The sequence below is a fragment of the Podarcis muralis genome, chromosome 15 (assembly GCF_964188315.1).
Source record: "Podarcis muralis chromosome 15, rPodMur119.hap1.1, whole genome shotgun sequence".
NCBI lineage: Eukaryota > Metazoa > Chordata > Lepidosauria > Squamata > Lacertidae > Podarcis > Podarcis muralis.
Genome location: NC_135669.1, coordinates 1,647,860 through 1,674,582, shown reverse-complemented (window position 1 = coordinate 1,674,582; position 26,723 = coordinate 1,647,860). Strand labels below are relative to the sequence as shown.

At 46.5% G+C, this 26,723-nt stretch overlaps 1 protein-coding gene across 9 annotated transcripts in view; it reads right to left on the bottom strand.

Annotated features, from left to right (window-relative positions):
- The window catches only part of FGFR1 (fibroblast growth factor receptor 1), a 117,296-nt gene that overhangs the window by 4,466 nt on the left and 86,107 nt on the right, over window positions 1-26,723 (bottom strand). For 5 of the 9 annotated variants that reach the window (XM_028707894.2, XM_028707895.2, XM_028707893.2 and 2 more), the window contains 10 exons: window positions 24,499-24,689; window positions 22,456-22,606; window positions 15,938-16,140; window positions 13,661-13,806; window positions 11,169-11,290; window positions 8,872-8,982; window positions 6,273-6,463; window positions 5,589-5,711; window positions 2,517-2,587; window positions 915-1,052 (listed from right to left, as the gene is read on the bottom strand). In XM_028707894.2, coding sequence (XP_028563727.2) covers window positions 915-1,052; window positions 2,517-2,587; window positions 5,589-5,711; window positions 6,273-6,463; window positions 8,872-8,982; window positions 11,169-11,290; window positions 13,661-13,806; window positions 15,938-16,140; window positions 22,456-22,606; window positions 24,499-24,689 — 1,447 coding nt within the window. Of the gene's footprint in view, window positions 1-914; window positions 1,053-2,516; window positions 2,588-5,588; window positions 5,712-6,272; window positions 6,464-8,871; window positions 8,983-11,168; window positions 11,291-13,660; window positions 13,807-15,937; window positions 16,141-21,209; window positions 21,355-22,455; window positions 22,607-24,498; window positions 24,690-26,723 lie in introns of all 9 variants that reach the window. The other 4 variants (XM_028707899.2, XM_077919216.1, XM_028707898.2 and 1 more) reach the window with 3 other exon arrangements.

Sequence of the window (26,723 nt, the reverse complement as noted above, 5' to 3'; positions counted from 1 at the left end):
GAGAGGCAGCAAACAAACAAACAAACACTGCTGAAACAGGGATAGCCCCTAACATAACCACTGAAGATTAGATCACATGTAATCTCCTCCAGGATTTCTGTTCACCTGGAAGTTTTTGGGGAAGGGCCATAGCTCATGAGACATCCCTGGTATCTCCAGGGTGGGCTCGGCAACCTGCCCTCCAGTCTGAAATCCTGGAGAGCCCCTGCCAGTCAGTGTAGACATTCCTGAGCCAGATGGTCTGGTATAGCTCAGTCAGTAGAGCCTGAGACTCTTAATCTCAGGGTCAAGCCCCACATTGGGCAGGAAGATTCCTGCACCGCAGGGGGCTGGACTAGATAACCTTTGGGGTCCTTCCAACTCTGTGATTCTATGACTCAGTACAAGGCAACCTCCCATGCTTCCACAGAGACCATAAGGGGCTGATCCTTGACAAAGCAGAATTCTTGCTGAAGCTTTCTGAACCATTTTGCAGGGAGGTATTTTTAGACTCTGGATTTAATGGTCTTACACGGCATTCCTCTTTAGGGGGTAATGGGTATTACTTCATTGGCTTCAAGGTATGGCGAACGAGCCCTGGTATGTTTGGAGCACCTCCCGCTCATTCTGCAACAAAGTCCTGTCCGGACAGCACCACTATCAGAGCTGGTAACACCTGAGAATCTCTCTGCCCAAAGCAGGAATAGCCTTTGAGCCAGGAAAGGGCTAAGAGCTGTAGAAATGGCAAATAAAATAAAATAAACACCCCACGAAACCCAATGTACAATATATTGGCCTCATGCTGTGCTTTCAACACTTTAACGAGAACTGAAGACCAGGGCTGGAAGAACCCCATCTGTGCTTCTTGTCTGAGTCCAGCACAATGCCAAAGACGCGAGAGGCAGCCTGGGAAAGAGCCAGGAGGCAACACTCACAGCTCATTGGTGCAGTTGCTGGGCTTGTCCATTCGGTGACCCTCTTTCAGCAGCTTGAAAAGCTCTTCCACTGGCACTCCTGGGTATGGCGACCCTCCCAGCGTGAAGATCTCCCACAGCAGAACCCCGAAGGACCACCTGGCCAAAGAGCAGAGACACAGTGTGTGGAAATGGGGTCTCCCACCCAACTCACCTGCCCAGTCCTCACGGGGCTCCTCACAACATCTGTGTGGCAGGGAAGCAGGGCACCCCTTCTGATGGGACACTTCTTGCACATGCAGCCTGGCTCAGCTCATCCAGCGCTGACATGGGGGAGGGAGGTGTGGGAAGACACCAGGACAGGAGAGCTCCCTTCTGCAAATGGTCTCCAGCTAGTGTTTGGATTTTTTTGTAGCTTTTTCCTTTTCTTTAAAGGTATGTATTTTAAAAATGTGTTTTTCCAACCATTCCCCCCCTCCAGCTCTCCCCTATGATCACATCTCTCCTCACAGTGCTATTTCTTTCATGGTTTTTATTCTTTAAGTTACAAGGTTTGAATAATGATTGGAGAGCCATGGCCAGACAGTGTAGCCAGTACAGAGCTGGCTCAGAGTAAAGGAACTTCCTACATTCTAAACTGCGCATTGTGTGCACATCAGGAATCACAGCAGTAGCAGTGTAGTTTGGTTATGCTTGCTTGGCTGAGAAAGAAAAACCTGCTGGATAGCTTATCTTGAAATGTTATTTCATAAGCATTTAGGTATGTTTTTTGAACTGGAAAAAACTGGAAAATTCTGAGAAGGGAAAAATCCAAAAGACAACTGTATTGCAATCTGCACATTAGTCCAGGCCAGTCCCTATTGGAATTTGTAAAAACCAAATTATTCAAGCACCCCTAGCTCCCTTGGCTGTCAACAGGCCTGCTTCTCCATGAAATGGTCTCATTAATTTTTTTTAAGACTTCTTGTGGAGGTGAAAAGGTATTGGGCTGACAATAAGGCTGGAATCAGTAGCAGGATTCAAACAAACCTCAGTGCCAGACCGAAAACCCTCTTCCTGCTTATAATAATTAGCATTTCCTTAAGCAAAGATGAACCACATCGGATCTATTTCATCTTTGGGAATGGTATCCAGCACACTGGGCTTAGTTGGAGATGCCAGGAGGCTTAAGGGGGTGTTGCCTGCATACCAAGGTTGTGTGTGAATTGGACCACAAGCAAAGACACACTCCTTGGAGGAGTCATGAGCACAAGGAGCCATTCAGGAGTGGGTTGCCAGAGCAGTTGGTGTCTTGGAGCGCAACTGTGAATACTGTGGAACCAAAAGTATAGCGGTGACATTTAACAGGTTAAAGGCAAAGCAGCCCAGTGCTCTTTCCCCAATCCCTCCACCCTCGAGTCTGAGCAGATGGCTAGCAGGAGCAGAGGCTTCAGGGCTGGGACAGAGCCCTTGCCTTCCCGGCAGGAGGTCCTTCTTCCAATTCCTGGCACCTCCAGTCTGAGAAAAGATCGCATGGGTCTTTGCCTAAGCCCTGCAACCAGTTATGCCAGACAGGACAATCTGGATAGTTCCATGGACTGGCTCAGGTTAGGTTTGTGTCTAAAGTAGCCAAGAGATACTCACACGTCACTCTGGTGCGTGTAGATCCTGTCAAATAAAGCCTCAGGGGCCATCCACTTGACTGGCAAGCGACCCTAGGAAATAGGAAAGACAGCTGCATCAGCCCAAAACTGTGGGAAGGAGAGAAAGGCCAGGGTCTGTGTGCGTGAATAATGCAAAAAATAATAAATATGGAGGTGTTGTGTTGCTATGAATTTAGCAGTTCAACTTTGCTGGACTGGTCATGTTGTGTGGATGCCTGATCGTCTTCCAAAGCAACTACTCTATTCTGAACTTAAAAATGGAAAGTGCAATGCTGGTGGTCAACAAAAGAGGTTCAAAGATTCTCTCAAGGCAAATCTAAAAAAATGTAGTATAAACATGTACAACTGGGAAACACTGGCCTGCGAGCGTTGCAACTGGAGAACAGCCTTTACCAAAGGTGTCATGGGCGTTGAAGACACTCGAACTCAGGACAAAAGGGAGAAACGTGCTAAGAGGAAGGCATGCTTGGCAAACCCTCACCGTGATCAACTCCTGCATGGAAACCCCACTGTGGAAGGACATGTGGATCCAGAATTGGCCTCCACAGTCACTTACAGACTCACTGTTAAAACCGTGTTCATGGAAGACCATCTTCCTCGGCTACCAGGGGTTGCCAAAGAAGAAGAAGGAAGAAGAAGAATTTAGAAGAGCACTTCAGGGTTTGCCCTGTGATGCAGGACTGTCCCACTATCCTTTTATTAGAGTCCACTGATTATACTTGGGGGATCTGATTGACTCTCAGTTTTTAGGTTAGGAAGGAAACTTCCCCCAGCACAAAAGTGTCTGGAGATCTGGAAAGACCTTTCAGTTTTCCCTTGAAGTATGTGCATTGTTAGATGCAGAAGAGTTTATTTCTCATGATGTTGCACCATAGCAAAACAATACAAATATATATATAAAATCATGAAAAAAATAATCACTTCTGAAAAACAAAATCAAACATGTGCACAGCTTTAAATAAGGGTGTGAGCTGGAAGCGCCCAGTGTAGTTTTGACATTTCTACTTCTAGCAAAAACTGCTGTTTAAATCTTGTTTTCCTTATATATAGCACATTAAACAAATGTGGCAAGCACCCCACAATCTCAAAATCCACTATGCAATGTTGAAAAGTGACTATACACAAGCAGCAATAGTGCTCTCCTAATTGGATACTCAAGGTTGCTGTTGGGGGTTTTTTAATTGGGTTTTATAAACAAGAATAATGTTTAAAAATCCTTCCATAATCATTAATCAGTTTAAACATATAATACTATGGGGCATCCTGCCAACCTAGCAGTTCGAAAGCACGTCAAAGTGCAAGTAGATAAATAGGTACCGCTCCAGTGGGAAGGTAAACACCTGCTGGCCACATGACCCGGAAGCTGTACGCCGGCTCCCTCGGCCAATAAAGCGAGATGAGCGCTGCAACCCCAGAGTCGGCCACGACTGGACCTAATGGTCAGGGGTCCCCTTTACCTTTTTACTATGGGGCAGCCCTTTACATCAGATTCCATGAATACATCTTTCAATCCATCTTAATACGGTTTAAGGACAGCCATGCAGGATAAAAGTCTTCAGATTGAATTAAAGCCTCTGCTTCCTGGCGCAAAGTATCTCTTTTCCGAGGTGCATTTTGAAATTTGCTCTTGGATTTCTCAAGCTGGGGTTGCCTTCATGGTGCCCATACGTGCAAAGGCATCATTGAGGTCTTCTTCTGGTGCCCACAAAGCCTCTGAGACTCCCCCTCTCTCTCCCTGGCTTCTTGGTCATGAGGCAACGAGATGTCCTCACCTCATTCTCTAGTTAATTGTGTGGAGAAAGGAATGCCTGAAGTGGCACACAATCTGCTATCCAGGTAGAGGCCAGGCCCAGACTTGGACCTCCTCAGCTTCAGAAAGGTTTCTGCACAGTACCACATACATGACATCCACACCTTTTATGGGCAGAATATAATGATGAAAATAACCAATATTTTATTTTGGTCCCTTCACCACAAGGTCTGGGGGTAGACTTCAACAATTAAAACACAATATTAAAAACTGTTTAAAACAACTTACTATCACAGAAATAAGGTGGAGCCTTAAAATATGCATCTCTAGAGTCAAAAGCCACGGTTCAGAGGTGTGTCGTCAGCAGTCGCCGAAAGTTGTACAATGAAGGTGTCAGATGCACCTCTGTGGGGAGAGCACCCCGAATTGGGCCCAGAAATCAACGGAGGTTTTATGGGATCTAAACAGAACCACAGCTAGAAGTCTGGCTGCTACACTATGGACCAATGGATGTTTCCGAGCCATTGTCACAGGCAGCCCCATGTAGAGCGCATCGTGACCATCCAATCTGGAAGTGACTAGCAACCAAGTCACCTCTGTCGAAAAGGTGCCATCGCTGGCAAACCAGTTGCAGCTGAAACAAGGCACTTGTAGCCTCTGAGGCACCACAGCCTTCCATGACAGTGACCCTGTTCTTCCTAGGGGAGGGCAACCTTGTCCAGAATACAGGCTGGCCGTTTGTATGCTACCACAGCAGCAAGGATTCTTTTAGCAAAGTACTGGAAGACACAAGAACTACCCACGCTGGAAGAATGGCAGACGAAGGTGATTGACTATATGGGACTGGCGGAGATGACTGGCAGAATCCGAGACCAAGGGAAAGAGACGGTGGAAGAAGATTGGAAGAAATTTAAAATATATCTTAAGAATTGTTGTAAAATTAATGAGTGCTAAAATGTCAAGGGAATGGGAAATATAGAATTATAGCTGTAATTGAATAAGTTAGAGAAGAACTTAAAAAAACAAAAAATGAATTGAATAATTAGCTAATTGGGGGGTTGCTGAAGAAATTTTAAAACAGGGATGCAGAAAGGGGAGGCATGGGGAAGTCCGGGAAGTAAGGTTTATGAAAAAAAGGTTATGAAATTATACATGTTTATATGTTTGTTTGTTTGTTCATGTACTGTGTATTGTTTGTGTTTATTTTGTGTTGAAAAATCAATAAAAATTTATAAAAAAAAAAAACAGAATACAGGCTGGCCGTGAGACGTGGTGGCCAAAACCCCTGAATCGGCTACTCACGTTGGTTGTCTTTTTGTAATAGTCTATGTGATGAATGTCTCGAGCCAGGCCAAAATCAGCAATCTTCATCACACTGTCTTCTGTCACCAACACATTCCTGGCAGCCAGATCACGGTGAATGCACTAGCGATGAGACACAGATTGTTAGGGACCTGCAAGAAAGAAGCAGCAGCCCTGGGAGGCCTTGACACCTCCCTCAGAGGAATGCAGGGGCACTTTCAGCTTAAAACAAAACAGGGAACGTAACAGCAAAAGAGGGCAAAATTATTTTTGACCAAGCTAACTTGCAGCCTGCATATATGACATGAACCAAGCAAATCTGTGTGCCTCCTTCCATGCGAGGGACCTACCCCGTTGTTGCAAGAGAAAGAATCTCACTTCTTTGCCTCCATACCCCATTACACATTTTTGTCTGAACTTCTGTGGAATTCTGAAGCCCACACAGCCCCCCCACCATTATAACAACAACAAAGTTACAGATCCAATCAAACAATAAGCAAAGGGCTTCTGCATCCAAAAAGGCAGTATCCAATTGTCAACCTAACCCTTCTGCATTTTTCTGCAGCAGACAATTTAAATAATTCCCTGGCCCTTCTACCCCTCTGGTCACCTGCACAGCGGCCTCCTCAGCCCCCGTCCTCCTGTATGCACTGCACACCCACCATTCCTGCTGCGACTGCTCACCTTCTTGGACGCCAGGTATTCCATGCCTCTGGCCACTTGGTACGCGCAGGATACCAGGTCTTTGAAAGAGAGCTGCTCCTCTGGGATGTGGGTGGGGTTGTAGCAATATTCCATGCCTGGGGGGCGCCGAGCCTGCAGGTATTCCCTCAGGTTCCCTTTGGATGCATACTCCACGATCACATAGAGCGGCCCTGGCGAAGAGGAGACAGGCCGTGGGTTCAGAGAGCACAGCAGAGCCTGTCCTCATGCAATCTCCCACTCAACAGGGCTCCTTTCTGTTGTGACCAGTGGCAGATAGAGAGGATTTGTACATTTGAGTTGCAAGACATGCTCTGGTAACCTCTGTGCTGGATTACTGCAGTTGTTATACGTGGGGCTGCCTTAGAAGACGGTTTGGGAACTTCAGATGGTGCAAAATGCAATGGCCAAGCTGCTCACCAGAACTAGACGGTTTGAGCAAATTACACTGATCCTGGCCCAACTGCACTGGCTGCCAATTAGTTTCCGGTCCCAATTCAAGGTGCTGGTGTTGACCTATAAATCCTTACACGGCTCAAGACCTCAGGACCTTAAGAACTGCCTCTCCCCATACAAACCGGGCCAGACCCTGAGCTTGCCATCTGATGCCCTTCTCTATGTACCTCCTTCCAGAGAGGTTCGGAAGGAGGCAGCAGGAGAGTGGGCCTTATCTGTCCTGGCTCCCCACCTGTGGAATGCTCTTCCCCAGAGAAGCTCACCTGGCGCTATCATTACATGTCTTTAGGCACCAGGCAAAAACAGTCCTCCTTACCCAGGCCTTTAACCATTACATGATCTATGGCCTGTTAAAGATGGGGGGGGGGGAGATTATTATTTCATTATTATGCTGTTTGTTATTATGCTTTTTATTACTGATGATCCGTAAAATGTGTTCTTACTGTTGTAATCCACGCTGGGATCTTCTGATAAAGGGCAGTATATATATTGAATAAATACCAATAAGAAGAAATGAAAGGACAAGCACTTTACAGAGTTCAAAGCCCAGCACACAACTATTCGTCTTTCTAATTGACTTTGGAGCGACCTCACACCTATTCTCAAGCAGGAAGGAATATAGAAAGCTTTCTTACACCAGGTCTAAACACTGGCCCATTAAAGCTCAGCACTGTCTCCTCTGACTGGCAGCATCTCCCAAGGGTCACAGGCAGAAAAGGGCTTCCCCATCACCTGCTGCTTGAGATTCCTTTCAGGGGAGAGGTCAAGGTTTTTTTTTCATCTTAACAAAATATATGTACCGTATTTTTCGCTCTATAACACACACCTGACCATAACACGCACATCGTTTTTAGAGGAGGAAAACAAGGGAAAAAACATTCTGAATGAAACAGTGGATGCTGTGGCCACAGACATGTGATCTGATGGTGAATTTGGGGTGACCCAATGCAAAAATCCTGAGAATTCCTGTGGATCCATGCTTTGTAACCACGGTTTTGCACCATTGCAGCCCCAGGCAACAGTAGGTGCGTGATTTTTTTGGTGCAGGCTGTAGCCATGGACATGCTATGTGATCTGATGGTGAATTTGGGGTGACCCAATGCAAAGATCCTGAGGATCCATGTGGATCCATGCTTTTTAACCACGTTTTGCACCATTGCAGCCCCAGGCAACAATGGGTGCGTGATTTTGGGGGGGCAGGCTGTAGCCATGGACATGCTATGTGATCTGATGGTGAATTTGGGGTGACCCAATGCAAAGATCCTGAGGATCCATGTTGATCTATGCTTTGTAACCACATTTTAAGTGGGGAGCGAAGGAAAAACAAAGAAGGGACATGAGAGGGGTGTGCAGAGAAGCAGCTGGCTAAGAATGCTGGAGAGGGATTTAACGGGTGGGAGGAAAGAAAGGCAAAAGTTCCCCCCCAAGCCAGCCATCTCTCTCTCTCTCTCTCTCTCTCTCTCTCTCTCTCTCTCCCTCCCTCCCCCCCCTCCCTCTCCCTCCCCCACTCTCTCTCCCTCTCCCCCAGCAGTACCGGAGCACAGAGATGACACTTTCCCCTCTGCTTGCCTGGAGGGGAGGGGCTTTCCCTGCTCTTTGTTCCGTTTCAGCAATCACAGCAACGAAACAGAGAAGGGTGGGCAGTAAAACCCTGAGGCAGAATGCAGGAAAGCAGCCACTTCCTCTTTTCAGGTTTCCCTTCTCCGTGACTCACGATTTGACTTTTGCCTGATTTTTTGGCTCCAGGGACCACACATTCGCTCTATAACACGCACAGACATTTCCCCTTCCTTTTTAGGAGAAAAAATCTGTGTGTTATAGAGGGAAAAATACGGTACCTTTTTGTAAGAAAACCTCTAAGTGGCTAACAAAAAAAAAAAGATGATTTTTTAAAAATTCTCAATAAAAACAGCTAAGAACAGGTAACATTCAAGAGATGATTAAACTTTCAAGAGATGATAAAAATCAACAGAAGCTAAAAAGAGACAAAACACATTTAACTAATGGATAGGCTTGTCCTTAAACAGAAACACTTTCAGCTATTTTTAACTGGGGACATTCTGCCGTCCTCTGCTCTTCCACGGAACCACAACTTCTTCCCTCAAAAGAAGTGCTCAGCCCTCACCATCCTGAGTACAAGCTCCCAGGAGATTGATGATGTTCTTGTGCTTGCCAATAATCTTCATCATCTCCATCTCAGAGATCAAGTCAGACAGATCTTTTTCCGTGGCGTCGGCTGAGGAAGAAAAAGACATTGGTGCTGGCAGGTCAAGATTAAGAGTGGCTCAAAAAGGAATCAGCAGCTAAGGCTCCTGCCCCCCCCCCCAAAAAGTAGTGCCTGGCCCTTCGATAGAGACAAAGGAGAGAAAAGTGGCCATGTAATAAAGGTGTCAGCAAACTGGAACATGCCCAGGAAAGCAAAACGGAAGGGTTTGGGTATGTTTAGCTTAGAGATAAGAGATGGTGAAGGTGATTTGATATCCATCCTCAGATATTTGAAGGGGAAAAGAAGATGGGGAGAAAATTTGTTTTCAGTCACTCTAGTGGGTAGGACATGAGCCAATGAGTTCAAATGACAGGAAAACAGGATTTATACAAAACCTTAGGAAGAATGTTCTGATGGTATGAGCTATTTGGAGCAGGCTGCCTTGGAAGATCTCAGCAGTTTTTAAGTAGAGGTCGGATGGAGGCTATCAGGGATGCTGCAGCAGTGGGTATTCAATACTGATAGGGGGTCTGAATATAAGACCAGCTCTGAAGTCCCTCCCAACTGTATGATTCTACTGCCCCTCTCCATGCCTTTCTCAAGATGCGTGGCCCTGAAGGAAAAGCAAGCGTGGGATCCATAGGCCAAGTGGGGAGCATCTCAGGCGACAGCACCCCTGAAGCAAAGCAGCTGTGGACTTGGGCAGCTGCTTCCTTGGAGGGGAGCACACTGGGAGCCCCACAGCAGAGCAGGATATAAATGGAACACCAATTAAGTAATTCTAAAATGTAGGGACACGGGTGGTGCTGTGGGTAAAAGCCTCAGCACCTAGGGCTTGCCGATCGAAAGGTCGGCGGTTCGAATCCCCGCGGCGGGGTGCGCTCCCGTTGCTCGGTCCCAGCGCCTGCCAACCTAGCAGTTCGAAAGCACCTCCGGGTGCAAGTAGATAAATAGGGACTGCTTACTAGCGGGAAGATAAACGGCGTTTCCGTGTGCGGCTCTGGCTCGCCAGAGCAGCGATGTCACGCTGGCCACGTGACCCGGAAGTGTCTCCGGACAGGGCTGGCCCCCGGCCTCTTGAGTGAGATGGGCGCACAACCCCAGAGTCTGGCAAGACTGGCCCGTACGGGCAGGGGTACCTTTACCTTTACCTTTTAAAATGTAGCTGCCAACCAGAGAGTTCAGAGAAATGGAAACATGGCTTGTGGAAGCTTCAGAACACATTTCTCTTCTATGATATCATAATTTGGATAGATACATAAACCTCTTGGCCAGCAGGCACATATAAAGAAATATATTTTTAAAAAACCTGGAGTAGTGGCAAGCAGAGCCATGATGTCTCAGTTGGTGATATTTCTTCATACAGAAATGTTTTTATGCATTTTCTTTCTTTTCTCTCATTTAAAAAAACTTTTTATTTACTTATTCCGAAGGGAACAAATAAACATCATTAAGCTGGCCTTAATGGCAAAAATATTCTATCCATCTTGATTTAATTGTTTAATTAATATAGGTGTAGAATTTAATCATCAGTCTTGTTTGGATACCTATTTGGACACAGGATTGCCTATGTGAATGCATTTTCTTTCAACTGAACTAGAGAGTCTTGCCGTTATCCTGTTTATATGTAACACAAAGCAAAACCATGGCTTGGCAGAAGCATGTAGGTGCTCAGGGAGGAAATCAAAACTACTTTGCTCCTCCTCAGACCCTGCAGTGAGCAGTTATGGTTTGGCTTAGCATGTGGTCTGGACCTAGGCTTATAGTCTGCCTTGTTCCAGACAAGTCATGAGTTTGCTCCTTGTGGTTTGTCTGGACACATTCCAGGCAAACAAAAGCAATTAAGGAGGAGGCAGCAAAGTGGGGCAGTTGAGGGGTGTGCCCTGGAGGACTCCATTTGGCCCCTGGGTCTAAGTCCCCCCCATCCCTGCTCTTAAGGAAGGGATGGGATCATTCACTGCCCTTTTTGGTACAAGCTATGAAACCCATTTTGGGACACGCCAGTCACCTGATATTGCAATCATCAACGGATGAACATAACAAATGTGAATAGATGAAAATATTTCCAAAAGTTAAAAACGCAGACTTAAGCCCCTCAATGGCAGAAAGTCAGCCGTTGTTCTTCAAGAGGCCCTTGGGACAAAGGAGACATGCAGGTCTTTTGGAAGGAAACACGGAGCAGCCTGAAGAGAAGCTACAGGAAAGCCGTTACTTACATTTGAGCATCTTCACTGCCACTTTGGTCACTCGGTTTGGCTTGTCTTTGTCTAGCCCGATGGCCTCAGCAAGCACCACCTGCCCAAAGCAGCCTTCCCCCAGAGGTTTGCCCAGAATCAGCCTAGAGGAGAGCAGAGAAAGGAGGTGATGGCAGGGAGGCTGCCCCTCTTCAGCTCCAAGTCCTCACTTGCCCTTGGCTCAACACCCAACAGAAATTTCTTTCTTCTTGTAGATGGTTCTGGCTTTGACAATCTGGACCTACAGTGGCACCTCTGGTTATGAACTTAATTCGCTCCAGAGGTCTGTTCTTAACCTGAAACTGTTCTTAACTAGAGGCGTGCTTTCACTAATGGGGCCTCTTGCTGCTGCTGCGCCGCCAGCACATGATTTCCGTTCTCATCCTGGGGCAAAGTTCTCAACTCGAGGTAACTCTTCCAGGTTAGCGGAGTTTGTAACCTGAAGCATTTGTAACCTGAGACGTTTGTAACTCGAGGTACCACTGTAATACCGTATTTTTTGCTCTATAAGACTCACTTTTTCCCTCCTAAAAAGTAAGGGGAAATGTGTGTGCATCTTATGGAGCGAATGCAGGCTGCGCAGCTATCCCAGAAGCCAGAACAGCAAGAGGGATTGCTGCTTTCACTGCGCAGCAATTTCTCTTGCTGTTCTGGCTTCTGAGATTTAGAATATTTTTTTTCTTGTTTTCCTCCTCCTAAAACTAGGTGCGTCTTGTGGTCTGGTGCGTCTTATAGAGCGAAAAATACGGTAATTTGTGGTTGGGATGGAATTTTACCCTTCAGACGCAGCTGTAAGTGGTATTTTTGCGTTCTGATAATGAAAATGTTGAAGAGTGGCAAGATATTGCAGTTTTCCAGTATTCTGGAAAACCCGTGGCTGTAAGATGGGATGGGGGACTTGTGGCCTCGTCATCCCTGACCACTGGCCATGCTGGCTGGAGTTGATGGACTTGGGAGTCCAATGTCTGACAGGTCACATGTTCCCCATCCCTGGACTACAATGAAAGTTCAGAATTGAACAGTTCAGGTACTGACTCCACAAAGTGGGGAAAGAATAACTTAGTAATTCCACCTTCCTTAAGCACAAGTTAAGCAATTGTTTAAAGAGCTGGTTAATACAAATCAGCAGTCAACTGGTAAAACTTTTGCAGGACTATACCACTTTAGGCTACAGGGAAGGGATACATGCCTGAATGCTCCCTTCTAAAAACAACAACCTACCATGCACACCCAAAACTATCATGCCAGGGGGAAGGTTTCAGCCTAGTGTTTTCTCTGATATACTGTTTTTCTGTGTGTAGAGTTTTTTTTTGTTTTTGTTTTACATGCTAAAGTCAGCCTGTTTGTTTTTACAGTCCTAGGCAGGCAGCAGCCAAAACAGGAGGTTAATCATATCCCTGGTGAGACACACCTGCTCATTCGAACCAGTTGTAAAGTGACTCCGAATTACATTAGCAGCACATGATCTTGCTAGTTGCCCTTCCATCTACAGTGGTACCTCGGGTTAAGTACTTAATTCGTTCTGGAGGTCCGTTCTTAACCTGAAACTGTTCTTAAACTGCCGCCACGCCGCTGGAGCACGATTTCTGTTCTCATCCTGAAGCAAAGTTCTTAACCCGAGGTACTATTTCTGGGTTAGCGGAGTCTGTAACTTGAAGCATCTGTAACCCGAGGTACCACTGTATATCACATCAAAAGAAGGGCCAAACCAGATGAGACTTTAAGAGATACATTATCCGGCCTCCTGCCCCTTTAAATCAGGGATGGGAAACCTTTTTCAGACTGAGGACCACCTTCTCATCTGGGCAATTTTCTCAGGGTCAGAGGAAAAGTGGGCAAAGCAAGAAATGTGCATGTTACCTCTGTAGAGCAGGCTAGTTTTAACACACACTCGCACAACCCTCTCTATCCTCCAGCCAGGAACCAAGAGGCATGGTCAGAGTTCAAAGGCACATTGGAGCCAGGAAAAAGCACCAATGGGGGTATGAAGTAGGGCTGGGGAGGGTCTGGGGAGGCAGGTTGTGGCTGAAGTAGCATGGCCTGGAGAGACTTGAGGGCCAGGGAGGTTTCCCACCCCTGCTTGGAATTGTGGGTGAGAAGCCCTCCCTCATCCTGGCTCCAAAGTACTTTGTTATCAATAGATAAATGGGAATCTGCTACACTTTCTGTGGAATAATATTCTGTCACCTACAATGGTGAGAGATGCTACCACTTTCATAGTATCTGCAATTCTCTGCCTTGTTTTGAAATACAACATTACTAGAGCTTTTCTTGCTCTGCTTCTGAAATTTCTGGTCCCCAGAGGACCAAAACACCGTCATGAGCACTGGCCTTTTCCAACGGATACAATGAAAAAAGAGAATGGACCCCAAGCCAACAAACACAATAACTTCTTCCTCACCAGTATCTGAGGGCACAGAGCAGAAAAGGTGTCAGACATCCCTGCTTGGCTGAGAAAGAGTAGAGTTTGTTACCTGTCTCTGGGAAGCTCCCAACGGGGGTCTTCTGGCAGCTCGTATTCAGAGACACCTGCCAGCATTGGGATCCCACTGGAGGAAAGCCGTGAGGGGCGCACAAGCATCACACCAGAGTTCATGGAAGAACTTGAATCAGCTGATACCTGCAGTGGGAAGAGTGGAAGTTACCTTCGGCAAAAAGACCCCATGAGTTCAGCTCTGGTAGGGAGAAGAGTTGCTCACCTCCAAGGAGACTATATTTATCTGTCCTGGGACCTTGCTGCTGTAAACAAACTTTGCTCACTCAGGGCTTGCAAAAGTACCACAGAATCATAGAATATGGGTCACCTCCAAGGGTCACCTAGTCCAACCACCTGCAATGCTGGAATCTGAATATATATGACTGAAAGCCATCCAACCTCTGCTTTAAAACCTCTAAGGAAGGAGAGTCCACCACCTCTGGAGGGAGTCTGTTCCACTGTCAAACTGCTCTTACTGTCAGAGAGTTCTTCCTGGTGTTTAGTTGGAATCTCCTTTCTTGTAACTTCTTGGTTCCATGTGACAGCCCTTTAGAGATTTGAAGATGGCTATCCTGTCACCTCTCAGTGTCCTCTTTTGCCAGCTAAACATAATCAGCTCCCTCAACTGTTCCTCATCAGGCTTGGTTTCCAGACCCTTGAGCCTTTTGGTTGTCCTCCTCTGCACACCTTCCAGCTTGTCAATATCCTCCATAAACTGTGGTGCCTAGAACTGGACACAGGACTCCAGGTGGAGTCTGACCAAAGCAGAATAGTGTGGGAATATTACCTCACAGCCCTACCCAGTCCCTGTCATCCTCCTATGGCCATGTCAAAATTCAGAGAGCCCAGTCATCAGGGCTCCCCTGCATTTTGTAATCTGCACTGTGGAAATGCTGAATTTTGTATTCAGCATCCAGAAATTTTTGAGCTAACTTTTCAAAACAAGCTGCTAGGCATTATGGTTTCAATGGCTGGGGGAGGGGTATATGCAAATCTGTTTAATTTGCATTGCATTATACTGGCTACAGGATTCCGTTTTCCATGGCACAGAACCTAGGTTTGTTTTTACTTTTGTTACATGATGAGGTCAGGATTGCAACAGCTGCATGCAGTTTATTAAAAGTGTGGTGTAAATGACTATAGTAACAATTATGACTATGCCTTCTTTTCTCTGCTCCTGCCTCAAAGAAGCAGATCTTGGTTGCTACTGCTTCTTTCTCCTGCACTTGCCTCCCTTGTGACCTCTCTGTCTCACAACCAGCACGGTTGGGCCTTCTGGCCCAGACACACGGCAAACAAAGAATGAGGAAGTCACCAGAAGACCAGATACTCTAACGCTGTTTAGATGCAGGGTAGCCTACATACCACATCTCATGGAGCAACCTGCGTAATTCAGACCACAGCAGGTTCTGCTGCAGAAAGGGGCCAGCACACAGGTAGTTCTGGGTGCCTCAAGGGAGAATGGGTTTCCCCACGCCTCTCTTTCCAGCAGCCATTGCCTCCTCCTCCTCCACTCCTTGGTTCTGCTGATTGTGGCTGGGAGAAGGACTTGGAAAGAGGCCAGGGTATGTCATTTGCACATTGTTCTTGTCTTTCTGGCCCCCAGGAACTGCAGCTGAGCCTCCTAGGAGCCAGAACAGATAGCGGAACTCTCTGCTATTGGCTTGCACATTTGTAACCCACCAAACTTAACACAGCCTACCAGTCTGCTGCTTGACAACCATTTTAATGTTGCAGTTTCTAATGGGCAGCAAAACAGAGATTTAAATCTGGGCCCTGGTGGGCTGTAGCAACAGAGAATTCCTCTTGGTGGGTCACAAGTTCTGCAGGCCTCCTTTGACCTCATCTGGAGTGCCTTAAGCCACAGCATGCCCAGCTCTGATCTATGCTGACCATACTAGGCAAGCAGTTGTGTCACAGGCATCACCTGCTTCTCTGTTTCCCCTTCCAATGTGACTGGACTCCAATTCTCATTAGACTCCCAAGCAGCATGGCCAACGGGTCAGGGGTGATGGGAGTTGTAGTCGTGTTCCCCAACACTGCCCTAGGGAGTTCATCCACATCAGGAATAGCCAACCTGGTGCTTTCCAGATGTTGCTGGGCTACCAGACCAATGGCCATGTTTGCTGGTGCTGATGTGAGTTGGAATCAAGCCACACCTGGAGGGCCACAGGTTGTCAACCCCTGAATTAGACCTAGTGAGCTTTGCTCAGCATGGAGGCAAGGCTCTTGCGGGAAGGGGGGTAGGAGACAATCAAACCCCCCATCTACTTTCTGTTACCTGTCTGCGCAAGGGGATGCTCTTGGCCAGCTTATGCACAGCCAGCTGGCTGTTGAAATCCGACTTCTTTGTGGTGCTCTTCATCTTGTATATGATGACGGTCACAATCATGCAGGAGATGAGGAAGCCCCCTGTGCAGTAAATGATGATCTCCAGGTACAGAGAGGAGGCCATCATAGCTGGCTTGTCTTCAATAGCTGGATTGGTGCAAAGAAAGAATCAGCACACTAGGCAGCAGCAACTAAAAACACCACCATAAAAAAACACCACTACGGGGTCAAGGAGATAGAGAAAAGTGGAGAGAAAAAGCAGCTTTACTTAACTTCTAAAGGTGCCAGGTGTTGTCTGCCCTCACTTCCTGTGGCAGCCAGATGTGCTCCCCAAATAATGCAGAAGAGAAATGGATGTGCGAGCTGAAGCAGGAAGAAGGGCATGCCCTTTTTGCAAGCAGCCACTTCTGCAGCCCCCACCCTGGCTTCTAAAAATAGACAAACTCTAGGCAAAAGGGGGATCCCAAACCAAAGCGCCTTCATGAGTTTGCTTCTCTAGGATCCCAGTCACTTATGGGACAGGATCCAGCATGGACCACATGGAATTCAGCATCCCTAGTAGATTCCTAGCACTTCCTGCAGACAAGCATTGACTTCATTGTTTAGAACTAAACATGATGAAGGTGCTCTATGAACAAAATCTCCTTATGTATTAAAGATTATCCTTTTTAAGGGCACCTGAGACCAAGCAGGCAACATGTGTCAGCCAGAGAGGAAGCAGCTGCAGGGAGTTTGCCTTGTCACTCCCTCCCAGAAAGAACAGCAAAAGAACCCTGCATCTAATAATCAGTGCCTGAGCTTGCTTTTTGCCTTGTCTTCGTCAATCCATTTTTCCTTTTGTTTTGTGTCTTTTGGACTGCAAGTCTGGGAGAATGGACAGACTTATTACTGAGCACTGTAAGCTGCTTTGGGTTATTTTTTCCAGCTGCAGAGCTGAGTAGCTAGTCCTAATAAGTGTAGACCCACTGAACTTAATGGAAATTACTTAGGTTCATTCATTTCAGTGGGTGTATGGGGTGTTAGGGGAGGGGTAGTACCTCCAGTGAGAGACATGCCATGCTCCTTCTGGGGTAGTTTGTCTTACCATTGATCCCCACCCTGCTCTCACTCAGCTCTCACCTGCGGCTCCTAGAAGCTGTCAGCATGCCTCAGGGTTCTGTCCTCTCCCCCATGCTTTTTAATATCTATATGAAGCCGCTGGGAGAGATCATCAGGGGGTTTGGACTGGGTGTTCATCAGTACGCAGATGACACCCAGCTCTACCTCTCCTTTAAATCAGAACCAGTGAGGGCGGTGAAGGTCCTGTGTGAGTGCCTGGAGGCGGTTGGAGGATGGATGGCGGCTAACAGACTGAGGTTGAATCCTGACAAGACAGAAGTACTGTTTTTGGGGGACAGGGAGCGGGTTGGTGTGGGGGATTCCCTGGTCTTGAATGGGGTAACTGTGCCCCTAAAGGACCAGGTGCGTAGCCTGGGAGTCATTTTGGACTCACAGCTGTCCATGGAGGCGCAGGTTAACTCTGTGTCCAGGGCAGCTGTCTACCAGCTCCACCTGGTACGCAGGCTAAGACCCTACCTGCCCGCGAACTGTCTCGCCAGAGTGGTGCATGCTCTAGTTATCTCACGCTTGGACTACTGCAACGCGCTCTACGTGGGGCTACCTTTGAAGGTGACCCGGAAACTGCAATTAATCCAGAATGCGGCAGCTAGACTGGTGACTGGGAGTGGCCGCCGGGACCATATAACACCGGTTCTGAGAGACCTGCATTGGCTCCCAGTACGTTTCCGAGCACGATTCAAAGTGTTGGTGCTGACCTTTAAAGCCCTAAACGGCCTCGGTCCTGTATACCTGAAGGAGCGTCTCCACCCCCATCATTCAGCCCGGACACTGAGATCCAGCGCCGAGGGCCTTCTGGCGGTTCCCTCATTGCGAGAAGTGAGGCTACAGGGAACCAGACAGAGGGCCTTCTCGGTAGTGGCGCCCGCCCTGTGGAACGCCCTCCCATTAGATGTCAAAGAGATAAATAATTACCTGATATTCAGAAGACATCTTAAGGCAGCCCTGTTCAGGGAAGTTTTTAATATGTAATGCTGTACTGTTTTTAACACTGATTGGGAGCCGCCCAGAGTGGCTGGGGAAACTCAGCCAGATGGGCGGGGTATAAATAATAAATTATTATTATTATTATTATATAACAGCGGCCACAATCCGAGAACAGCTGCAACTGACTGGTCAAACCAAGTGAGGATGCTCAATGGGTCTCAAACCCTCGGGGAGTCAGGGTCTTCCCCTGCATGCAAAGACAGGCACTGGCAGATTGAGCAGATGAGACCAAGAGTGGGTCCAACAGTCAAGAAGGCGGTTTCTGCCCATGCTATAAAGGGAAGTGAGGGGCAGATGGCTTATCAACCTAGGAAGAAGGAACTCTCTGATATCCTAAGCCTCCAGTGCCTTGCAGAATATCTTCAGGAGAAGAAAAGGCTCAGGAGTAAACCGTACACAAATTCAGAGTGGAGTCCCTAAGACGGTTGGATGGCACCTTGTATGCCTCTTTCTGGCAATTCCTGCAGCCAAGCTGATGCCAAACATCTTGCTCTGCCTTCCATTGGACACCATCGGCAAGGCCGAGAGAAGGGGTAAATGTAAATTTACAAATGTAAATGCTAAATTCACTGTTCTGCTTATTTTTGTCTTCAACACTGCCTCCACACTAGAATGTGGCCCAGAAAGAATGTGACCCTTGGGCTGAAAAAGATTCCCCAACCTCATCCAATTGGGTGAATATTAATTGGGAGAATAAAAATGGTCTTTATACTCCTCCTCAAGAGAAAGGCCAAGGAAACTGGAAGCAGCAAAGAAGGGGCTTTCATGGGTGTATCTACTTCTTCTAGCCTTTGCCAACTGGGTCCCCTCCAGATGTTTTGGAGGATAGTTTCCATCTGCCTCAAGCAACACGACTGGTGGGAGCAGAAGCCCAAAGTTCCTGGAGGATACCTGGGTGGCAAAGGCTGGCTTGCATGTTAACGGAGGCCAGAGAATTCTGGGGCTACAGGTGTGCTCCAAATAAGAAATTTCATGGAGTGGCAAGTGGGAGTCAAAACAGAACAGGTGCAAAATGAGTGCTTGTGTGTGTGTGTGTGTGTTGCTGAACTCTGTTTGTGATTTCCCAACCTATTTCTTTGTAAAAGCCAAGGAGTGTTGAGGACCACATCACAGCTGCCTGCCAAACCTTTCAGAACTACATGAGTAATGCTTGCAGGAGATGAGTCAAATGTGTCAGATTCTGTTGTTTGCTCTGTTGAACCATCTCTTGCAGGTTTTGCCCAGAAACGTTCTCAGCAGGCCTGTCAAATACAAAGCGCTTTCACCTGGGGTCTTCCTAGTTGTATCGGCATCAGCTTAATGCTTGTTTGCAAAGAGAGAACTCTTAGTGAGAAAGTGCAAAGCCTGTGTCAAGGCCAGAAACATTTTTCTGAACTTGTTTTGGAGAGGGCATTGGAGCTGCAATTTGAAGAGAAAGAGATGAAAAAAGGATGTTCCCTCCCTCACTTTAGTCCTCCCACTCTTAGAAAAAACAATAAGCAACAGAGAAAAGATGGATAGAGCATGTTGTTGGAAGGAAACGGCTGCCATCTTGCCCTGTTCAGATCACAGGGCTCTGAGTGGAAACAGGCTTGACAAGGAAAACAAAAGACTGATAACACAGAAAGTTTTTTTCCTTGTAGGTGTACAAATAGCACATGACCTCAAAAACTTTCTGAAGTTGAACATTACCAGTTCTTGCCAGCCAGCTTTTGATGGCTGAAAAATGAGCCCTGCATCAACCAAGCAGGGTGGAACAAGAGCCCACAAAACAGCAGTTTATGCAAAGTAGAATCCAAAAGAGAATGCAGGAAGAATAGCAGAGACTTCAAATTAAGCAAAGGCCAGATTCCATTCCCTTTCAAGGCAAGACCACCAAGAAAACAAAGCCATATTCGGGATCTTATGGGAAAGCAAGCAGATATTGGGGAGCCCATTTCCTAGTCTCAGTTCTTGGGGGACTGGAATCCAGAGTGTGCCCATTTTATCACAGCCACCTCACAGAGAGATGAATCCAGTTAAGAAAAGGGCCATCTTCACCCAAGCTCCCCAAGGCTTGTGCATGATTTATTTTTATCCCCTTTTTGCAGTAACCCACAAGCAATATGGGTTTGAAGGCCCCCTCTACAGACTTCCTGTCACCAGGAGGAAAAATAGCCACCTATCAGTGTGGGGGTGTCTGCTTGTATGAACTACATCGGTTTTCTTTGCACAGATGTATGGATATAAGGGGAAGCTACCCTAAGATAGCTAGTTGCACAAGCCTTTGGATCTACAACTGGAACATCATCATAGTGAGACTCCTGTGTCAACTGCGAAGTTTTGAACATTTCCAAAACATAGACAAATCAATTGCCAGACCACACTCAAGTCCCAGGAATGAGTAAGTAGAAGCTCTGTGAAAAAGTGTGTGAGAGGAGGAGCTGCACCCCTAATTTTCAGCACCATCAAATAAGCCTACTCTGGTGGATCCACAAGTACCCAGTTATACTGACTGCAGTCCAATAGCTGCCTTTTGACCCCACTTTAAAATTGAAAATCTGGGCTGGGAGTGAGGTCCAAATAGGAGGCTGTATATATGGAGACCTGTATCTGACACTGGAAACCTGGAATCCCAAAACACCTAGCTCTGCTACCCCTAACTGCAGTATGTGGGTGGTCCATGATCTCCCCCAATGCATCCACACAGGTCCACTGGGCACAGGTGGGGTTCTGTTTTAGAACTCCTTGCTGAGAAGGCAGCAAAGTGCAAGGAGAGACTGATCTTGCCCAAGAGAATGGAACCAGCTCTGTCGGAACATCTGGACCTCACTTCTGGTTAAGCCCAAACTGGAAATTCACCATGCCTTGGTCAGCAAGAGCCACCAGATGTGGAGATGGACCATCCCAATTCCGCAGAGAAGGAAAATGGGACCACAATAGGGCAGATGGCTCACTGACTGTCACACCAGGGATATCTCAATTGCCAAGCTCCAATCATATTTGTTGCTAAGCAACCCTTCCTCTAGGAAGGAACCAATTTGTGGGACGACTCTGCCATCTTGGGGGTGGCTCTTGCGGACCACAGCGTGCTCATCTCCATGCATAGAAGAGGACAGCAAGGAGGCAGAGAAAGGAACAGAACCAGTATATACCTTCCAGAACCGTCAACCATGCAGAGTGGTGGGAGATCCCAATAGAATTACCCGCCAAACATGTATACTGCCCAGCATCCTCAAAGGAGACATTCCTTAAGTGAAGGACTTCCATTTCCTTGTCTGTTGTGTTAACACCAGCCGTCTAGAAAGGGGAAAAAATGGAAGCAAAGGGGGAGAGAGAAAGAAAAAAAAGGAAAATAGGACGAGCAAACGTAAGACCCCTTTAGGAACCAAGGTGCAGGAGGAGGAAGAGGGAAGGGATAACATGCCCCCCAAGACCTCCTAAGGAACACAGACACCACTGCAGACATATTGCAACAGAGAGCCTTAGGACAACCTCCAATCCAGGCTGACCTAAAGAGGCAATGTTAAAACAACAACCCTTCACCAAACTGAATTTCCCTGCCCATCTGACATGCTGGCGATGGGCCACATGGAAAAACTAACCTTAGGTGGGGGGAAGAACCAGCTTAGTTTCATGGGATGGGAAGAGGAATAATGGTGGAAGGGAGATGGGAAGAAAAGAAAAGAAAAGAAAAGAAAAGAAAAGAAAAGAAAAGGGAGCAAGGTCTGGGTCAAGAAGTGACAGAGCACTAGGGGGAGAGGCCATGCTCCTGTAAACAGAGTCATGAAAAAGAAATTACCTTTTTTTATTTTGCCGGGGAGAGCAAGGGTACTCCAAGAACCCAAAATCAGATATGCAAAAAACTCAGGTTTCCAGACTTTAATTGGTAGGTCAATTAATTGGTGACAGCCAGTTTAAAATTGGCAGGGCTGCACAATTAAATGGTATGGACATGCATTTTTATGTGGCTTTGATTTTGCTGTCTCAAAAGGACACCTATATTTAGATTTTTACAATACTAAAATCAATGTAATTAGCTGGTTCCCTATCAGGCGATCAAAGCGTTTCTCCGGCAGCCTTTGTAAGAAAAATACAGAGAAGCCAATGCAATAAAGTTTAGCTTGATGTTTCAGCAAAAGAATCTGGGGGATGTTTTCTTATATTGGCTGAATTAATATAGATAGAAGGTTAAGAAAGCTCAAAGAAGGGAATGATCTGTTAAAATGAGGAACGGGGAAGGGCATGAAACTAAACTGACCAGCCCCTTCTGAGGATTTTTCCATGGCTTACTGCACCAGAAACAGAGAAGAAACAGGAGAGCCACAAGAGTTTGGTTTTCCCACCACGAAGGACTGGCCATTCAAGCAAGAGCCCCAAAGTGGCGTTCTCCCCGTTTACCTTCAGCCATGGGTCTGGTGACGGTCAGCCACGCAGACTGGTTAGCCTCACCAATATAATTGGAAACCTTACAAACATACTCCCCACTCTCAGCCTCTGTCACATTATACAGGGTCAGCACCTCCGCATCGGAGCTATTAATTCCCGAGCTCTAGAACAAGACCAACAACACAGGAGTCACTCAATAGCCAACGGACGGGCACGTCGCTCCATGATCAACAGCAACAATCAAGTGGGCATCTCCCTGTGCCCGCAAGCCAGAGGTGGGGGGAACTCAAGCTCTCTGCCCATCCCGCCCCCTCTCGCTGCAAGGATATCTCCTGGGGGCACAAACTGCACCCCTCTCACATCTAAAGGAGCAGCAGTACTTAACAGCTGTATGGCAGGGCCAAGTTCACCAGATGCTAGAACCTGGAGAACTTGCTAAGTGCTTTACAGTTCAAAAAACCCTCCAAACCAAGCCTTTTTACTTGTTAATTTTTAGCATATATAAAAAACCAGTATACCATTTATGTCATAGAATAAGACATGTTTTAGATACATCATAAAAAGTAAACAAACATGAAAGCCACAATACTCTTTTGTTGGGCATACTAACCGCTAGCTTGTGATTAAAAGTACTTTAAACTATTTTATAATATCATTTTGGTGGCATTCAAATTAGCTTAAATGAGGTTTTATTCATGCATAAAAATCTCTGTCTTAACACTCACATTTTGGCCCTGTTTGCTGGGATAAATTGGTTCAAAAGCAATGCACTAACCCCCATTTTTCTACCCAATTCTCCTCTTTAAGGTGCTTAGCATTCCTTCAATAAACCTACTGTAAAGTGTTTAAAAGGCACAGATGTCTCTTGATGACCAGGTTTTAGTATCACAACCAGGTTGGATTCTGCTCACTGTCAGAAGCCCAAGGCATGGGATTTGAGCTTTTGCACAGCTATAAATAGCAGAGCAAGCACATGAGGCAAATGTGAGTTGTGGCAACATATTGTGGGATGCTCTCCCCAGAGAAGTTCGCCTGGTGCCTTCATTGTACACCTTCAGGTGCCAGGCAAAAACACTCCTCTTTAACCAGGCCTTTGGCTGACTGACATTCAATGCCCTTTTAAAATGTGTTATTAGGTTGTCCTTGTTTTTATTCTGATTATGTATTTTGTGATTTTATCCTGTGAACTGCCCTGAGACCTGGGGGTGTAGGGCGGTATGCAATTTAAAAAAACAAACTCGCTGAAGGCTATAAATTTAATTCTGAACCCATCCTCCACAGCACCAGCAGAACCATATCTGCTCTGTTTATATTTGGAGAAGTTACTGGTGTGCCACCAGTTCTTCCCTAGCCTTATGGCAACTGCATGTAACAGTAAACAGCGCCACATAAGACTCACATCCTCCTCCCTATGGGGGATTGTAAAACTTCAGGAAGGACTTTTGCTCCCACTTTTAGTTAATGCCAGCTTTTTGTTCCATCTGAAGCAGGGATAGTGTTTTAACTCTATTATAGCTTCATAACTCAAAGTTTGAAGTTGTATTGTTTTAAAACCACAGTGAGAGCTAAACCATAAATCCTGGTTCAGGCGAAACAACAACCTGGAGTTAAATACAAGCAGAAGCTTTCAAGTTAATCTTCCTGGCCACATGGTTGGGGAAGAGGGAACTGCAGGCTAGGCCTCTTCACCTGGGGCTAAAACATGCTTAGGCGTTGTATCTGAATGAGGTCAGCTGGTGCTATGCTGTGCTTTGGCATCCCAGCCGTACTCCTTTGGTTGGGAATGGCCAAATTCAGTACCCTCCCACAGCTATTTTTCTTTTGCATGCTTTGCTGTAGAAATCTCACAATGGGGAACTTGGACCCAGACTGAGCTGGCTTGACTTAGTCTGGCTGATCAACCAATTGGAAATAGATTATCCTGCAGCATCAATTTAAAACGGTCTTGTCCCTTGCTTGTAGCCACCTTACATGTCTCCCTCCCAAGGCAGTGGAAACAAGCCCCATGTTAACAAAAATGTCACCCATCACTTGAGATAGTGGGTTTTCTTTTACCTTCAAGACCTGCACATAAGGCAAGTTATTTGGCCCAATCTTGCTCCCATTGACCTCAATGTGCTTCAACCACTGGATGTGGGGCTGAGGGTCACTGTAGACTTTGCAAACAAATTCAACGTTGCTACCCAGGGAGACGGTCTTGTTAGCCGGGAGCCCAGCTTGTAAGATAGGCCGGTGAGGTGATCTCTCTGGAAAAGACACAGAAGAGAATGGTTTCAGGCAAACTGGAAAAGGAGAGAGATGAAGACCCACTTGCCTGTTTATTTAAAACATTTATATACTGTCTTCCAACCAGATGGTTTCCAGGCATTTTTTTTTTTAAGTAAAGCAACAGGAATATCAATGATAAATAACAGAAAAAACAGTCTGTAAGACCAGCAACTGAAATAGCAGTTTACAATGAAACTCAAACTTTAAGAAGCCCAGGACAGCAAAAAGGTGTTTGTCTGGCGCTGGAAACATTACAAAGTTGGCGCCCTGTGAGCCTCGCTAGGGAGGCGCAAGCAGGGGGCCAATACAGGGAAGGCCCCTTCCCTGGTCACCACCCACCGCACCTCAGATGGTGCTTCCTTCCTTCCAAACACCCCAATCTAATATGTTTGAACTCCAACAAGCCTCAGTTATTCATAAAAGCATTTCTATACAGCCGTATCATAAAATATTGGGGTGGTGTTAAAACATAAAACACAATTAAAAAAAAAAATTTAAAAATATCAAAATACAGATAATCATTAATTAAAAACCGAACAGCTGCCAAGGCTTGGTGGAACAGAAAGGTCTTGGTGAGACTGTTGGAAGTGAAAAGCAAGGGTGCCTGCTGGATCCTTGCTGGAAGAGTGTTCCACACCATGGGACTGGAAGTACAAAATGCGCAGCTTCTGGCTGAGACCAGTCAGCTCTGTGTAAACACCAGCCTCAGTTTACCAGCCTGCATCCAGCCCATCAGCGCCTCCAAGCCCTGGGCTAACATCTCAAGCACCTCTTCTGATTCAGATGGAGCAGACTGGACAAATGTCACCCCAATGGCCACAAAACACTCAAGAGCCTTGCTGAATGATCATGTCTATGTGGTTGGAGGGTTTGATGGAACAGCACATCTCTCCTCTGTGGAGGCGTATAACATTTGCACAGACTCGTGGACAACTGTGACCAGCATGACACCCCCCGCTGTTATGTGGGAGCAACAGTCCTGAGGGACAGCTTTATGCCATAGCAGGGTACGGTGGGAACCTGCTTCTGAGCAGTACTGAGTGCTATAACCCTATCATTGGCAGCTGGGCTGACATCCCTGGAAACCCAAGGGTGTGATGCTGGTGTTTGTGTGACCTTAGGGGGAAGGCCTTGCGAGAGCTCTTCTGTGGAACAAAGAGACGATGGGAGAAAGTACTGGCTCACTTGCAGCCATGCTCTTGTAGCTGTGGATGCAGTGACCATTGCTATCTGGCCTGTGCTGCAGACCTTCAGGCTCATTTTCAAAGCTACTGATTCCATTCAAAAAAACCAATCCACACACAAGGCACTTTGAACTGAAAAGAGAGAAATCACATGCTCATGTAATGATAACCCTGTGAAAGTGAGTTGCCTAGAGCAGTATAGATGTCTATGCCTCTGGCCTGCTGCATCTCTAGAACATCGGCACACACAAGGAAGTTTGAGCATGGCACCAACGGTTTGTGCCTGAATGTTTCCATGTACCAAACATGCTGCAGTGCAGACTTACTGTTAGTGAGCATTGTGTGGGCACATGATATTTGTTTTTGGAAGCTTTTTACACTCTGCACAGACTTGCCCATGGTGCTGGGGGGAAGAGCCAGAAACACAGGCTGATGCATGCAACTCATAATGACTGTGTGTTGGTGTAAGCAATCTGGCCTTCCACCGTAACGGAAAAGGGGGCAGTGGAGACTATAGCTTGCTGGAATATTCAGTCTTATCTGCTGGGAAGAAAGGCAAGCAGACAGGAAGAAAATACTGAAGATCATGTTTTTAACAATTTTACCTGAAGAGAGGGTGTGTGTTCTAGTATCTGTGAACAAGAACCTGTTTACATCTGCCATCTAAGCCAAGTTTTTTAGTGTTAGTGGAGCAGTAAAGTAGCAAATCTTGACATATTGGAGGGAAAGAATATATATTGTGCTCTGGAAGGCGTGCATCTGCCCAGGCCACTTAGGCTGCATTGCAAATGTCCCTCCAATCTCCACAAATCACTGAACATCTCTTCT